We start from the raw sequence: 18,044 nt of genomic DNA, 5'->3' as shown, positions 1-18,044 counted from the left end.
GTCGTTTGTCTGAGTTCATCCATTCAAATGTTGCAGTACTTTCTGTCCAGAAGCGAACTGAGGAAAAATATAAAGTCAATTCTGTGACCACAAAACAAGCTAGTTCGGCTCCCAATGTGGCTGCCTCTAATTCAAGTTTAGGAATAATTGTTTGCTTTATGGGGGCTACTCGGGATTTGCTAATGACATTGTTTACAATGACATTTCCTTCAGTAGTTGTAGATCTCATATAAATTAACGCTGATTTTGATATATTTGATGCATCCGTAAACAAATGAAATTGTTGACTGGTCGTTGGTCCTGTTACAAGGCATCTCTTTTTTCTAATATCTGGCATGCTGTTGAATTTGCAAAACCATTTCTGCAGGTCACTATGAGACTTGGGAGGTACTTCTTCGTCCCGTTTCTAGCCTTGTTTAATGACCGCCTAAAAAAGGTTTCGAATTCGTATCGCAAATGGCGGTATCATCCCCAAGGAATAGAAAAGCCAAGGTGATATTGACAAGAGTTGTGTGTGTTGTAATCGTTCAATTTTGATGTTTAAAAAGGGTTTCCTAAATATGAAGGTGTCGTTTTTGACATCCCATTTCTGTCCCAGAACTCGTTGAGTTAATTCTGTATCTCTTTTAGTAATGTCAATTAAAGGCAAACTCGAATCGTTGCTGAAGAATTTCGTTATGTTGAATTCTCCTTTTTTAGTGTTTCTTTGATGCATGTTGTCTGTTCGATTGCTTCTTTTGTTGTCTGGAAACTCTGTAAAAAGTCGTCCATGTAAAAATTACACATTATTGATTGACTGGCTTCGGGTGATACGCGGTGATTATCGATGCCACATTATTGAAGTACATAGATAGCACACGAGGGCGAGCAGGTTGCCCCAAATATGAGTCGCTTGTATTTGTATTTTGTTTCGGTGTTGTTTTTCGATTTTGTTCCAAAGAAACCTTATTGCGTCTTGATCTTCTATCCTTACTACTATCTGCATAAACATGGCTTCCATATCTTTTGTAATTGCTATGGCAAACTGTCGAAAGCGTAATAGGAGTCCAATAAAACTGCAGAGAAGATCTGGTCCAGTTAGAAGCGCTTTATTCAATGAATGTCCTTTGTAAAAAGATGCTGCCTTTGTTACACGACGAATCTTTTTCTTCTGTCTGTGCTGTACTTGATGATGAGGAAGATGCCACAATTGGTTGCGTGTTGGGGAAGGTTCTCAGTTCGTCTCCTCAAGGTAACCTTTTACAATGTCGTTCTGAATTAAGCTGTTGTAGGTGTCGGCTAACTGTCTGTCTTCTTTGAGGCGCTTTTCCAATGACCGTACTTGGGCTTTTGCTAGATAGCAATTGTTAAGTAATTGTATGTTTTGTTTCCAGGGTATTCCAATCTCATACCACTCTCCGTTATGTTTTACTGTATCCTCGAATTTTTTAGGGCTTTCTTGTCTTCTTGGTTTATTGTATTAGGTGAACCTTTTGTTGAGTTTTTTCCTTCACAGGTCCAAAACAATTGGAGCATGTCTTCGTCCAATATCGTCTCTTCCGACATAACCCTATTGAACAAGTTTATCTTACGATTGCATTTGTTCTTCTTTGTAAGTTGTCTAAATTTGTTTGAGACTGGTCCTGTTATTGTCCATCCTAATTGTGTGAGAACTCCGTACGGTGGTCCCGGTGGTCCGATTGCGTACTTGAGTGGAACTTTTGCTGTAAAAGCATCGGCTCCTATCAGAATACCTATTCTGTTATCTCTGATTTGAGGAAAACTGATACCGCTTAAATGACCAAAATATTTACAAACGCTGTTGAGCATCTTAATTGGTACCGTCGGCATTTGAAAGTCTGTGGTAGAAGCCGCAAACACTGGTAAATTAATGAAAGATCTACTGCTGTCGATGGCTCCAATTCCAAGAAAAATTTCTGTTGTTTCTATCGTTTGTTCTTGGTATAGTGATGCTACGGGATTGTAACAGATTTCCTATCACTAATTCTTAAAGCATCTGCAATTGTCCTGGTAATTTGCGTATTGTCACTTCCACTGTCAAAGAGGGCGTAGGTGTTAATTGAGACTGTCTCCGAAAACACTGTTACAGGTATTGCTTGGAGCTGAACCAACTGCTCAGCTGGTTATTACTGCAAGTGTAGTTCTGGTGTCGGCTATTGCTGCCTGAGAAACTTTGCAAATTTTGGTCTGTTGAGTGCTGATATTGTTGGTTAAAGATCCCGAGTTGGCTGCTGTTGCTGAAAATTGGATGTATTGATCACTTGATGTGATTGCCCGTAATAGAAGTTCCGGTTATGTCTGTTGTAGCTGTTACTATTCTTGTAGTTATCATCTTTTTTGTTATTGTTGCTGTTGCTGTTGATGCTGTTGTTGTTGTTGTTGTTGCTGTTGTATCGGCTTCTGCTGCGTTGCCGGTTGTAACTACTGTTACCATTTTTCTAGTTTGGTGATTGCAGTTGGGGTTAGTGCTGCTCAAGTTTTTGTTCCACGAAGAACTGTTGTTTGTTAAAGTGAACTGGTTTCTGTTCAAGTTATCTCCATTGCGTCGATATTCAGATGTTGTTTGTTTTTGTCCTTGATTACTAGGCTGTATTGTATTGAAATTGTTACGGTGTATTGTTGAGTGAAGAAAACCGTTATAATTGTCTATCTGGCATCTGTATTTACTGTTGCATTGTCTTTTTGGATGTTCAGAAAGACAATTAGGGCATAAGTGCAGTTGTCGCACTGTCTGCTGTCTGTCGTTAACGTTTTCACTCAAAAACTTTTGACATTTTCCTAAATTGTGGCTTTGTGAACAAAGTGGACAAATCTTTCTACGTGGATCCTTTGTTCAGATTTTCCACGTTGGTGTGTTCTCTCATAGAATGAATTATTAGTGCGTAGCATATCTTCGCACGCTTCGGCATACTTGTTTATCCAATCTTCGAAATGAATCAAATTTGGGTTAACCTGTTCTTTGCGGAGTTATTTTCGTTCCATTTTATTATTATTGCAGGAGATAGTTTTTCTTTGGCTACTCTGAGAACAGCGGATGATTGCAGGTCCGGCGTAAACTTGTGAAGAAGAAAAGTTTGTACTAATTGTCTGAGAAAAGCTACAAATGAAATGAAGCTGTCTGGGTTGTCTGTCGAGGGCTTAGGCCAGAGTTCCAGCTTGTCAAGATATGCTGCAATAACAGTTTTTGGTCTTCCAAATCTTCTCTTGAGTTCGGTTATTGTATCCTGGTGAAATTCTCCATTATTTGAGTATCCAAAAGGCTTTCTTTTGCGGGATCAGTGAGAGCGTTTTGCAGATAGGTGATTTTCTGTGAGTACAAGAGGGACACACACATTATAATGAATTGTTGATTTTAAATAACATTATCACTCGTGCCATTTGAGGGGGTCTCCATTGTATGTCTTCAGTTGTGTCTTTGGCAAATTGATGTTTAAGTGCGGGTTTCTTTGACTTGGTGTAATATGCAGATTGCTAAGTTGTTCGTTGATTGAATTGTAAGTGTGATTTTCAGGTGGTTATGTTGCAGATTCGAAGTGAAGTTATGGTTGTCTGACATTGGAGCTGTCTTCGTATCTCTCCATAATGTTCTCTCTGATTTCTTTTATTGAATGAGACTGGTTGCGGCAAGACCGTGTTTGTAATTCCGTGTCAGATGTGTCTACTGATACCGTTGGACGGCTGCAGGTTGTCTGTGTGAATATGGTATTCTCATTGTAATGAAGTTGATTTCGATTCTCGGGTGAGAAAATGTTCCTATCTCTTGTTTGTTTTTGTTTATTCGATGCGAGAGTTCGTGAATTTGTTAGGCAATTATCCTGTTGTGTTTTTGGTTGGTGAGTTGGGCTTCCCCAATAATTTGTAGTTTGGATGCTTGGTTATTTGACGAAATCTTTGCACATGAATTGTTTTGTTGGTTTGTCCCATCATCGCTGTCACTGTCATTGTCGTCACAGCTGTCCACTGAGGGACAATTGGTAATACCTTTTTGTGTCATGAGCGTTTTTGATTTTCTGAGTTGTTTATCTGGAAGGTGATGGCTTTCAAATTTTGCTGAGTTACTTACTGTTGATGTTGTTTGGGGGTCCTGATTGTTTTTGTTGGATTTCATAAACTGAAATGGTTCGGTAAATTGATTATGCCAATTTGGTCCCATGCTCTTGTCAGTTGATTGCTCTGGGTGCGCTCGGAAAGTTCAGTTCGTTCGTTTCCTTCGTTTGAATCTTTAGGTTCATTATTGGAGGTCTGTTCAACAAATGTTTAAGAAGACCCCTGTTGTAAATTTTTCCGGTCGCAATCTATTCGTTGAGTACTAATTCCTGTGATGTTGTTTGCTGTGTTTTCTACATTTTGTTCAACGTAACGCTTGCAAGATTTTTTTGACGCAAATTCATCTCTGCCGTTTTTCGCTGACTGTCAGGTGAAGAATTGTTGGTCTCATTTCGAATATTCAATGATTAAAATCTATCAATGCTGAGTCCGATTTTATTTGAGACGGGTAAACTGGTATTGTTTCTATTGGTCAATGTCGGGCTTGAATCTTGTTGATGTGATATAGAGATTGCAATGCGCAGACTTCTATCTGATAATGATTCTCTCGAGTTGTAAGAGGAATTATGTCTGTTGCGTAAATTGTATCTCCGTGTGATTTTGGACTGCAATTTTATTGTGCCTTGTGTATCTGTTTGACATAAAGGCGCATACAAAGTTGTTTTTGTAATAGGATTGTCTCCTGAAGCACCAACTGTGTTCATCATTGATTTGGACAAACCGTTTATAATTTTCTTCCATTTCAGCAATGTCGTTGTGCGTTCACCTGAGCGTTCGGCGAGTGTGATGTTCTCGTTAGTTGTAAGGGTAAATTTGAAGATATTATCCAAAAGATTGTCCAAGCATAACTTATGTTCCTGAAGGGTGTCATACGTGAGTTGAAGAACGTCGACGTCATCCGTCTGATACTGTTCCTCAAGAAAGTTTACTGCTGAGCCCCACTCAACCTCACGTCTCATGATTTGTTGGATCAACGTCTGTTTCCTTTTATTCGTTTTTGGTGCCATTTGTTTCTGTCTAATTGTGGTTTGGAATCGTTCATTTTATTTTTGCTTAGTGCATAATTAGTTTGCAGTTTTGAACAGTTTCAGTTTCTGATCAAATTTAAACAGCACTATCAAAGAGAACCTGTATTTTTGCGCGTAAGAATATTCAGTGTTACTTGAGGTTGGCAAAAAAGCTGCTCTTTCTACTTCCATTGCGTGTTTTTTGTTTAGTGTTCTCCAATCTGTAACAGCGTTATGGGTGTGAGTTCTTTTAATTGTCAGCCTATTTGCTGATAAAAGGACTATTTTTTCTTTTTTCGAAAGAAAATTTCTTTGTTATGGTGATATGTTAGAAGAGTAAAAAACATCTCAGACCCGATTTTGTTTTTATGGTGCTATGATATAAGTAAAGGTATGCTCTGAGTTTCTTTTATCCTAAACTTGGTTGGGTCTGTTGGACATTGCAGATAGTCAGAGAAGGTCAATTTTTTTAAGGAAATTTATTGTCAAAAAAAATATTTGTTACCGACTTTTGATACGTGGGGTTACTACTTGACATTTAAATCTCCTCTGCAGCGAACAACCCAAATCCGAAGCTTTGTCTATTCTTTAACGTGCCCTCTGAAGTAGAAAGTGTTTGACTGTAATTGCCGTGTTCTTTTTTGCTTTAAATTTTGTAGAGATTGAAAATTCCGAACCTTCAATATCTATCTACGATAAAAAAAAATTTATTGTGTTGTTATTTTCTTTATGTGTGCGTATGTGCTTGAACACTCTCTACTTCAAAGCAAAGAACGATGAACACGCATCTACAGCTACTAACCATTTTCTAAGAAAAGGCAGTGGTTTTTGCAATAAATTGTGATGTTGTTTAGACCTTTTTGCACAATAAAAATTTTTAATGATAACAAAGACGCGTGGACAATGTCTTTTTGTTTATAAATATGATATTATGTATATAAATATATAGGTAAAAAGGATTATATAGATATAGGTTACTTCGGATTGAGACCCTATTACTTTTGTTACTTTGTTTTTTGTTAAAAGATAGAACTTCAAAACATAGTTGCTGGCAAACAATCCTTGCTTCTCTTGTCATATGCTGAAACTATTTTCCTTCACTTTTTGGAAGCTGTATTTGATTATGCTATTTCTGCTGTCCTCCTTCCCTTTTGTGAGTTTTGAATTTTCCCTCTATTTTTTCGTATTCGCTGACGGGCTGTAGTTGCAGTTCTAAATTGTTCTGAAATATTATCGTTGTTATTTTAACTTACTTGATGAAATTTTTTGGATCTAGTGAAAGACAAATGTGTATACTTTGTTATTCATTCTTTTCCAACGTGAATTCCTTTATGTAAACCTGACGATGAACGTAAAGTTCGAATACGTTCGTTTTTAAAATCTCATTAACTTCTAATTGAAAATTTGTTCTTTATGCAACTTTATAGATGTGATGGAGATAGCTAGAGTAACACACGCTCATGTGTTGTATTCTACCTATTTCATTTTTGACGTCCAGTTTGGTTTTTCTTTTTCTTCATCCACGCTCATATTTATCTTCATTTTAATTCTGGGAAATAGAAAATGCTTTTCAAAGACCTATGACCGGGAGAAACTGTAAGCAGCCAGCTTTGACACAGTGTTTTAGAAAAGTATATTTTTGATTTCTTTTTTAAAGTTAAACCAGCTATTCCCCAGGTTATATGATTGCTGAACTGAGAAGGGGGCTAAAATGGGGGCGGGTCAATAATCTAACACAGCTAAAAAAATTCCAACAAAAAAATCCACCTCAAATATCCTAACTGAGTCTTTCAATTAGCCGATATAAAGTCAAACTTTTCTTCCGGATTGTGTTAAAAAATTTAAATTATTGTGGAGAAAGAAGCAAGCATCGCATAACTATTCCTCAATTCCTACTGATGATTTTGAGATAGGCAATTTATTTGAGCGGAAATAAACATCTAGATGTAAAATATCCCCTGACTGAAAAATGCTGAAATGGTTGCATTGTTTAGCTACGCAAATCATTGCAGCTCGAGTAAAACTTTTGATATTCTCAAAGTGGACGTGGTTTTTTTCGTAAATTTTAATTTCTAACTCTTCAAGCTCTAGCAACGGGTTTTTATTTACGGTGTTTATAATTTCATATCTTTTAGCTCTACTGTGCATACACGTTTTGGAACAGACACATATTTTATTCATCAGGCAACAGTCAGTGCAAGTAAAAGGCGACCAAAAAGGCTGAAACTCTGTATCTCCGGATAACATAACGAAATCCTGCACAAATGAGTGAGTTGATCAATTATATATTGCTGTATGTGCAGAAGAGTCCTAATTCAAGGAGGTCTGTTCAACAAATTATCGAGAAGACCCCTGTTGTAAATTTTTCCGGACGCAATCTATTCGTTGAGTACTAATTCCTGTGATGTTGTTTGCTGTGTTTTCTACATTTTGTTCAACGTAACGCTTGCAAGATTTTTTTGACGCAAATTCATCTCTGCCGTTTTTCGCTGACTGTCAGGTGAAGAATTGTTGGTCTCATTTCGAATATTCAATGATTAAAATCTATCAATGCTGAGTCCGATTTTATTTGAGACGCGTAAACTGGTATTGTTTCTATTGGTCAATGTCGGGCTTGAATCTTGTTGATGTGATATAGAGATTGCAATGCGCAGACTTCTATCTGATAATGATTCTCTCGAGTTGTAAGAGGAATTATGTCTGTTGCGTAAATTGTATCTCCGTGTGATTTTGGACTGCAATTTTATTGTGCCTTGTGTATCTGTTTGACATAAAGGCGCATACAAAGTTGTTTTTGTAATAGGATTGTCTCCTGAAGCAGCAACTGTGTTCATCATTGATTTGGACAAACCGTTTATAATTTTCTTCCGTTTCAGCAATGTCGTTGTGCGTTCACCTGAGCGTTCGGCGAGTGTGATGTTCTCGTTAGTTGTAAGGGTAAATTTGGAGATATTATCCAAAAGCTTGTCCAAGCATAACTTATGTTCCAGAAGAGTGTCATGCGTGAGTTGAAGAACGTCAACGTCATCCGTCTGATACTGTTCCTCAAGAAAGTTTACTGCTGAGCCCCACTCAACCTCACGTCTCATGATTTGTTGGACCAACGTCTGTTTCCTTTTATTCGTTTTTGGTGCCATTTGTTTCTGTCTAATTGTGGTTTGGAATCGTTCATTTTATTCTTGCTTAGTGCATAATTAGTTTGCAGTTTTGAACAGTTTCAGTTTCTGATCAAATTTAAACAGCACTATCAAAGAGAACCTGTTTTTTTGCGCGTAAGAGTATTCAGTGTTACTTGAGGTTGGCAAAAAAGCTGCTCTTTCTACTTCCATTGCGTGTTTTTTGTTTAGTATTCTCCAATTTGTAACAGCGTAATGGGTGTGAGTTCTTTTAATTGTCAGCCTATTTGCTGATAAAGGATTATTTTTTCTTTTTTCGAAAGAAAATTTCTTCGTTATGGTGATATGTTAGAAGAGCAAAAAACATCTCAGACCCGATTTTGTTTTTATGGTGCTATGATATAAGTGAAGGTATGCTCTGAGTTACTTTTATCCTAAACTTGGTTGGGTCTGTTGGACATTGCAGATAGTCAGAGAAAGTCAATTTTTTTAAGGAAATTTAATGTCGAAAAAATATTTGTTACCGACTTTTGATACGTGGGGTTACTACTTGACATTTAAATCTCCTCTGCAACGAACAACCTAAATCCGACGCTTCGTCTACTCTTTAACGTGCCCTCTGAAGTAGAAAGTGTTTGACTGTAATTGCCGTGTTCTTTTTTGCTTTAAATTTTGTAGAGATTGAAAATTCCGAAACTTCAATATCTATCTACGATAAAAAAAGATTTATTGTGTTGTTGTTTTCTTTATGTGTGCGTATGTGATTCAAAGCAAAGAACGATGAACACGCATCTACAGCTATTAACCATTTTCTAAGAAAAGGCAGTGGTTTTTGCAATAAATTGTGATGTTGTTTAGCACAATAAAACTTTTTAATGATAACAAAGACGCGTGGACAAAGTCTTTTTGTTTATAAATATGATATTATGTATATAAATATATAGGTAAAAAGGATTATATAGAAATAGGTTACTTCGGATTGAGACCCTATTACTTTTGTTACTTTATTTTTTGTTAGAAAGATAGAACTTCAAAAAGTAGTTGCTGGCAAACAATCCTTGCTTCTCTTGTCATATGCTGAAACTATTTTCCTTCACTTTTTGGAATTTGTATTTGATTATGCTATTTCTGCTGTCCTCCTTCCCTTTTGTGAGTTTTGAATTTTCCTTCTATTTTTTTCGTATTCGCTGACCGGCTGTAGTTGCAGTTCTAAATTATTCTGAAATATTATCGTTGTTATTTTAACTTACTTAAATATAAAATTTTTTGGATCTAGTGAAGGACAAATGTGTATACTTTGTTATTCATTCTTTTCCAACGTGAATTCCTTTATGTAAACCTGACGATGAACGTAAAGTTCGAATACGTTCGTTTTTAAAATCTCATTAACTTCTAATTGAAAATTTGTTCTTTATGCAACTTTATAGATGTGATGGAGGCAGCTAGAGTAACACACGTTCATGCGTTGTATTCTACCTATTTCATTTTTGACGTCCAGTTTGGTTTTTCTTTTTCTTCATCCTTCTTTTATCTTCATTTTAATTCTGGGAAATAGAAAATGCTTTTCAAAGACCTATGACCGGGAGAAACTGTAAGCAGCCAGCTTTGACACAATGTTTAAGAAAGGTATATTTTTGCTTTCTTTTTTAAAGTTAAACCAGCTATTCCCCAGGTTATATGAGTGCTGAACTGAGAAGGGGGCTAAATTGGGGGCGGGTCAATAATCTAACACAGCTAATAAAAATCCAACAATAAAAGCCACCTGAAATATCTTAACTGAGTCTTTCAGTTTGCCAAAAATAAAGTCAAGAAAAATGGAAATCTGCGTTTTCGGAGGTTAATCTGATAGGCTCATTTTTTCTGGATTGTGTAAAAAAAATTAAATTATTGTGGGGAAAGAAGCCAGCATCGCATAACTATTCCTCAATTCCTACTGATGATTTTGAGATCGGCAATTTATTTGAGCGGAAATAAACATCTAGATGTAAAATATCCCCTGACTGAAAAATGCTGAAATGGTTGCATTGTTTAGCTACGCAAATCATTGCAGCTCGAGTAAAACTTTTGATATTCTCAAAAAGGACGTGGTTTTTCTCGTAAATTTTAATTTCTAACTCTTCAAGCTCTAGCAACGGGTTTTTATTTACGGTGTTTATAATTTCATATCTTTTAGCTCTACTGTGCATACACGTTTTGGAACAGACACATATTTTATTCATCAGGCAACAGTCAGTGCAAGTAAAAGGCGACCAAAAAGGCTGAAACTCTGTATCTCCCGATAACATAACGAAATCCTGCACAAATGAGTGAGTTGATCAACTATATATTGCTGTATGTGCAGAAGAGTCCTTTATATCTGTGTATGTAGTGAAGTGTCCCGTCCAAATTTTTTCCACTATGTTTTAAAAATCGATAATGATCAAGTTGAATCTCTCAATTTCTGGCCAGTTAGGTTTCCATTTTCAGTATTTATTTCAATCAGAAAGAGAGGGTGTGTCAAGCTTCCTTCGATACATCACTATTTAGAATTAAATTAAAAGTGTCATTGACTGTTTAGAAGCTTGTTTACATAATGCAAGATCGCTTTGCAATAAGACCTCATAAACACAAAAATCTTTTAAAGCTAAAGATTTTAACTTTATTGTTTTAACCGAGACATGGATCAAAGATAACTCAAATGATAACTTTTGGCTGCAACATTGTTGCCAATGGTTTTTTCAGCGCATACAGGAAAGACGAAAATTATAGAGAATTAGCAGTGTTTTATGATGGAACATTAACAGTCAATAAATTTTCAAACATGGATTTGTCAAATGCGGAAGTGGTTTTTCTTAAATACACGCCTGGCAAAATGATGTATGTTTTTGATTGTAAATACCGTCAACCAAATACCAATTTTCATGTCTTTAATAGCAATTTTACAGCAAATTACAAACCTACGCCAAAAAAGTGGAATTTTAGAGCACTTCTTACCATCCGAGGTAGTTGATGTCCCGGAACATCTTTCAAAATTTGGTACAAACTTTGATTATGGAGTTTTTCAATCTGATTTTTCGCAAGAGCATGAGTTGTGAGTTATAAAAAACCCTTCTTGCCGGATATGGCTAAAATTTTGACCTGTTAATATTAGCAAAAAATTACTTTACCCCTTTTGACATAGATACTCCGGAAAATCTTTGGAGCACTGTTTCAATTTAAACACTTATGTCGATCGGAACCAGATATCATTAATTGCAAAATCATTTATTGAAGTAGGCAATGTAAAATTAATTTTTTGGAAAATTTTGAACTACGGCACCCAGTAATGTAATACCAACGATGTTACGTTAAAATTCTTTTGACTTTTCCAATGCGTTACATAAGAAGACACTACGGACAGGACAATTGCCAAATTAATTCCAACAAGCTATCGTGAGCCAGCTCATAGAGAACTTTAACCCTCGTCCTCAATTGATTTCAAGTTACCGCCCTGTAAAATCTAAGCTTCTTGAGAACAGTTATTGGAAGAGTTGTCTTTTAGCCAGGTAAGTTAATTTATATCTGCATTTTGTTAATCTCTCGAGCATGTATGACATTGCCAATAGTTGCTCGCATTGAACCAAAAGATCTCGAAAAGTCTTGAAAAATCTTTTTGTTAGCTGCAAGAACTGTTTTCCTTGATGAAGATTGGTTTTGTCTGCATAGTTTGATATCATCGATCATCAATTATTGTTTGGGATATTGGCAGAAACAATAGTTTATAAACTGCAATGATAAAAGTCATCAAAAATTTTCTTTAGAGTCCTGCTCAACAAGTTATCGTGAATGAGGCTTCTCTTGTGATGTTAGAATAAGAACGGATGTGCCACAATACTCGGTAGTTAGTCTCTTACTTATTCCTGGTATCTGATGTTTTTGAAGATAATCTGAGAGAAAAGTAAAATAAATTATTTTTGTTCTCTGATGATGCCGTTCTTTGTTTTGTTTTCTTTTTGACCCTCAGACAATGCTTGTTTGATTTTACCTCGATTCAATATTGGAAAACCGATATTGAATGCAGATAAGATTTAGATTTTGATCATTCGGAAATATAAAAAAGTTAAACAAGGTTTCTTACATCTGGCAGATGATGGTAACTACACTGAAAAAAAATGCACTAGGCTATGCTGTTGATCGTCAACTTCTGCAACGACATCCGTCCTATTTGAATTCATTAGAATTTAAGTGTCACTTGTTGACTAGTGTAATTTGCTTTAGTATGATCTTCCAATTTTTCTGTTAGCAGAACTTCAACGAATAATGATCTCTGCTGCACGCGTGCTTTTTCGCTTGTCACCTTCAACAACCTCGTACCTGATGCAGCTACAATGATTGCCAACAAATTAACGCATTCTTTAATATCTATTTGTACATCGACTTTCCTTGAATAAATGATTGCCAATTAAGCAGAACAATCTTTTAAATCGAAATGCGCATTGCCTTGTACATCAGCCTGGCAAACTTCCACTATCTTTATCGGAACTAATTAAACGAAACCCGATGGTTACATCATCTGAATATATTTACGATTTACTTGTTCCTAAATTTCACTCTACTTTCGGAAGGCCTTGGTTCTTTCCTGCCGTTGCTGAATCAAATAAACTCTTTTGAGTTGAAACTTTAACTCTGAGGGAAAAGTTAACGGTTTCAATTTTCCGTTACTGTTGAGATTTTAAATGGAGCTTTAGCTAATAATAATAATAACCTTTCTGTGGTAAACCTGATTGAAACCACAATTTTGGCTTTGCTCTTAACTTAAAATATATCTGAAGACAAAAACAAATAGAAGGCAACATAATTGGGGTCTTTCCTCTTATAGCCCTCCCAGCTGAGTGGTCAGATAACCTATAGCTCTACCCCCAATCATGGTAACTATACCATAATGGGGGGGGGGGCTGTAATTTCGTGGTTGAGGGGGGCTATAATGGGAAAGGTCCCATAATTGTACCAAAAGTCTGAGAGAGAACAGCAACTATAAAATCCGAGACGAAAAGATCGCACCAAAAATTAACAAAAATATTCAAAAGAACAAGATTTTGACGGCGCGTTTCAAAAGAAAATTTCGACGGCGCGTTTGACGGCTACGAAAATTTCAAAAGAACAAGATTTTGACGGCTCGTTTTTACATGTGTACAAGTTTCATCTTAGGAATCTCAATAATTCCGAAAACTAGAAAACTTAATTAAAAACCCTCCCCTAATTGGATAGTTGGCTTACTCTTAGCAAGTCAACTCTTATGAATAACTACAAATGTTGAAGATCAAAATATAAATTGAACAAGAATTGAGTTTAATTAAAAGGCACAAGTTTCACTGATCAAATAAGTTACTTTATTGATTAGCTGTACGCAGATGTTTCTCTTCTCTGTTCCATTCAATTTGATTTCAGCCGTACATAAATTCACCTTCAAAGTTAGTCATTGATAACTCTGGTAACAGATCCAAGATTAACCTCTTTTCGACCCTCTATAATCCAAGATTTCGACCCTCTATAAAATTGTTTGCATCTTTCGCCTCAACTGATTTTATCAAATTGAATCAATTATTGCAAATTGACTAGACTCCGATCAATTGTTGCAATCAAATAATTGGCAGTTAAGGAAAAGAAATACACTTAAATTCAGTGAATGAAGAAATGTTGTTCTGTAGCAACCCAAAGAGACTTGGGAGTTTCTGCAAATTTCAATTGGAATGACAACTATGAATTACGAGCCAGCAAAGCATTACGAGCGAAGCTTTCTACCTCATCAAAAGAAATGTCTCAAAAATATTCTCCAAAGCGTATAAAGGCTGCATTGTGCCAATTGTCACATACTACTCCCAGGTCTACAATCCAAACCGAAGTCATATGCAAAATCTTGATAAGCTGCAAATGAGGGCAACAAATGGAGTGTGGAAAAATTTTGTTGGGATCTTTTCCGTATGTGACACCCCCCAGTTTAGTGGAAGCATATTATTTGCAACCCCCAGACGCACGTGTAATATTTTTACAGTGATTTACTATGTAATGATACGTGCTCTGTAACTGGGAGGAGCATATCGTACTGGGGGGGGGGGGGGGGGGGCACAAACGGAAAAGATCCGATTGTTGTTATGTTTATAGATTAAAGGAACTCGAGCTACTACCTTTGTGCTTGTACATGGAAATGCATGATTTGTTGATGTTCTTGTCAATAATCAAGGACACATTCACTGCAAATACTTAATGCCATTCTGAATTTGCGATATAACAAGACAGCATACCCCCGGTGACTTCAGAATAAAAAAACGTTTTTCTATCGTTCAAAATTACGTCAGAACATCATAACTAAAAATGTAAAAGCTGGCAACGAACTCTGCAAAATGCAAAAGTACAATATCAAAGATTGACTGGCACTATTTTGTAACCTCCTTCAATGTCAATGACAATTGCACATGGCATTTTGTATGTAGATGTGGAAATTGCAATGCTTGGAAAAAGGGAATGTGTGTGGACAACAAACGAGAGTGCAGACCACCCGTGGGTATAAGTGATACCCAGAATCTTCAAGTACTAATAATACAAGCACGATTAGCTATTCTTAATGCTCTAATTGCAGTTTTTATTAATTTTTCTCAATCCAGGAGTCTGAGCCCCAAAAAAAGGCAATGCCCACCTGGCTAGTATGGAGGGGTTAAAGAAAACTAACACATGTTGAACTATTTAACTGAGGGAAACGCGGTAGAATAAGCTCAAAATTTCAAAAAGTACGGAACTTACCTCTATCCGCCAAATTGTCATACCAACTTTGGTTGCTACTCCTTTGAAAGCTGGATCAATCATTTTGGGGTGTGGTTTGCTGAAACATATGTTTTTCACTTTCTATAGAAACTGCGTAGGAACTGTCGTTCATTAACCTGGGCCCTAATTTAATTAGGAAACAAACTTCTCACTCACCTTTTTTCCTCGGCGTATGATTTCGTTGTATAATTTTACTGCATTAATGGGACAAAGCGAGTAACAGTCTTGTTCCAGTAGTGTAGTCAGGGCTAGAGTTACTGCAGTAATATTTTGGACCGTCGGAATTGGCGCAAACGCAGTAGATAATGTTGAAAAATGAACGACGCTTGTTGGTGATTGTTTGAACCTGTGTCCGATGTAAATGACACCGTGGCGTCTCTTTGTTGTTGCGAAGGCCTTTATGGCACGCACAGTTGGCGCTTGAGTAATCACACCAGCTGGCCAATACTGATCTATCCTTCTTTTTGGTTGATCAATTGAACACAGCGCATACTATCGATGTTGGGCTGTTCAGAGAAAAATTGCACAATTTACATAAATAATTCCAACGTTTAAGATTAGCTGTGGGAACATGAGTGTGGTGTACTTGTAGAATTTCATTGTTTGCTGATGAATCGATGGATATCTTCGACACCAGCTGATGTGCTTTGTGTAGAATCTTGAGCCGTAGATTTCTCTGCGCATCAACTACCACACACAACACTATAATGGGGAACTAGTAACGGTTTAAAGAGCAAGTAACAAAATAATAACAGATGGAAGAACCTACAACCGTAGCCAGATTATAGCTGGCTGTTTATAATTCCATGCTGCAATTCCATTTTTAAATTTCAATCATCTAAATACTCTACCATCAAATCGACTGGTGAAGCAATAGTGCTATCAAATGTAAGGAGGTTTTATTTTCCCAATAATATTTCCTTTGTTTCAATTCCGAACGGCCTCTGCGTACATGCATAAACACAATTAATGAATTGAAGAGTAGCGTTTTTGGAAATATCGAATCAATTTAGCAGTCCCCTGATTCAAAGTCTAAGCATTCTTTGAGTAAAAGTATGAGGATGCTTTCAATAAAAACATTTCAAGGCACCAATGCTTTATTTTCTCAGTTAGAATCTATTGAATTAGATTGTATCAGTGAAAGCATTGAGTTTTGTAAACAACTTGAGTTCATCTTTTTTGAGCTGTTTTTATCGCCAATTATGTAATGCGTGTGAATATAAAAGCCACATTTACCCGAAACGAGTATATTTTTCTTTGCTCTGAAGTGCTGTAAAATCAACTCTCAATAATTTATCAGTCTATGAATCAAAAGTCTTTATATGAATTATCTAATTTCAATAATTGCCTTGAGCGAAAGATAATTATCGTTGAAGGAAATATAAGGCGATCATTTGAACGTTTTCATTTGGTTTTATGCTTTTCAGATAAGGTTTGTTCACAATTTGTTAATGCAGGATCAAAAAACCTTCATTTAATTCTACACCTTCATACATATTCAAATGCAACCGGACTTGTGAACGAGAACAGTGGTGGTGAAGATGATAGCCGAGTGGATCACATGTCTAGATAAACGGTCCTTCGAGCGGACAGGCGAAGATCTGGACATCATCTACGCGCGGTTGAAGTCGGTGAAGGCGTTTGAAAAAGTGCATCCAGCTCTGTTGCAACAGATATGCTTGTACGGATGCTACGAAGAGCTGGACGAAGGAGTAACCTGTGAGTATATTTTTCTAGTATCAGCAATTAACTGAGTGTTACATGTGTCCAGACTGTTTTAATATCAGATCATTGCGCATTTAAACAAAAATATAAAAGTACTGTTCGTGGAATTTTCATTTTTTATTTTAAATCTTTTTTTAAAAAATCTTTGTTTTCTGATTTTGGTCCTGATGGGATCATAAAATTGCAAATATCAGAGCGTTAAAGTTTTAAATTTTTGGTAGTGTGAAATGGTTTTCAATGGCTCGATACTTAGATGATCAACAATTTCAATGTTAATTTTGTTAACATATTCGTACATTTTTGTGAATATTTTTCTTTTCTCGTTTGCAAGTGGTCAAAAAAATTTAAATCGCGTTTTGAGTTAGTTCTTTGCGTTTTGTAATTTTTTTAAGTTTTTCCTTAATTTTTCGCATTACCTGAATTATAGGGTTAAGGTTATGTCCATACCATGCCTAATTTTGGCCAAATGGGGTAGACATTTTTGGTCCTTGTGCAGGGATTTATAAGGCCAAAATTGGGCTATACTGCTAAAATTGGGCGAAAGGGTGGCCAAAAGGTGACTTTGCTTTTTGGTCAAAAAAGTTATTGCTACCAGGAAGTAGAGAATGTTCAGGAAGTAGAGAAATGTAATAAATACTTTTTGTATAATTTGAGATTAGGCCAGAAATTTTATCTAAGAATACTTGGCTATGACTGAAAAAAGGGGAAACTTTGAACCTCGCCATACAAAGAGATCTCCATCAAAAATTAGGGAAGACCTACTCGAGACTACCGTTGGTTAATTGAAGGCCAATTTCTGTACTCGGAAACTACCAATATTTTAACCTGAACAATTGCAACCTAAAACAGCTTCCAATTCCCATTTTTTAAAGCAGAGTGGAGGGCTACTAAAAGAAGTTGCAGAAGAAGGCCAACAACTCTATTTAAAAGACCAAAAAACATTGAAGAACTGAGTTTTTGTACGAAAGTAGAAAAACTCTAAAAAAAATTAACTCGTTGGACATTTTTGGACGCCCAGAAGCATCTACAAGCTTCACATGGATTGAAAAAAATTGTTTTCCAAAATAAATTTAGCGGGAAATTCAATTTTTGGCATTGGAGGGCTCAAAGAATTCAACAAAAACGCGAAAAATGAAAACAGTAAGTTTTTTCTGGAACATATTTGAATCACTTTTTGTTGTCCAATATTTGTAACACTAATATGGCTAAACTCCACTACTTAGGCTAATCTCTACTAAGGCTGACCTCCACTACTAGCTAAGGCAATTATGCTAAAATAAGAAAATTTTTGTCAAAAGTTTTGAAAGGTGACTTCAAAGTAGGTTGCCAAAAAGGAACGCCCGTTAAACTGAATCCAAATAAAAACCGTTTT

The 18,044-nt window shown here is 36.2% G+C and overlaps 1 protein-coding gene across 2 annotated transcripts in view; it reads right to left on the bottom strand.

Moving 5' to 3' along the window:
* LOC142342622 (advillin-like) overlaps positions 1–16,248 on the bottom strand; it is a 65,110-nt gene extending 48,862 nt beyond the window's left edge. Inside the window, exons 1-2 of one of the 2 annotated variants that reach the window (XM_075394041.1) lie at positions 15,104–16,248; positions 14,927–15,005 (exon numbers count right to left, since the gene is read on the bottom strand). In XM_075394041.1, the coding sequence (XP_075250156.1) occupies positions 14,927–14,989 (63 nt within the window). In that variant the 5' untranslated portion in view covers positions 14,990–15,005; positions 15,104–16,248. The remainder of the gene's footprint in view (positions 1–14,926; positions 15,006–15,103) is intronic. The other variant, XM_075394042.1, reaches the window with a different exon arrangement.
* Positions 16,249–18,044: the final 1,796 nt, after the last annotated feature.

Source organism: Convolutriloba macropyga, chromosome 7, assembly GCF_964194025.1.
Source record: "Convolutriloba macropyga chromosome 7, txConMacr16.3, whole genome shotgun sequence".
Taxonomy (NCBI): Eukaryota; Metazoa; Xenacoelomorpha; order Acoela; family Convolutidae; genus Convolutriloba; species Convolutriloba macropyga.
This window is presented reverse-complemented; position numbering and strand designations above follow the sequence as displayed.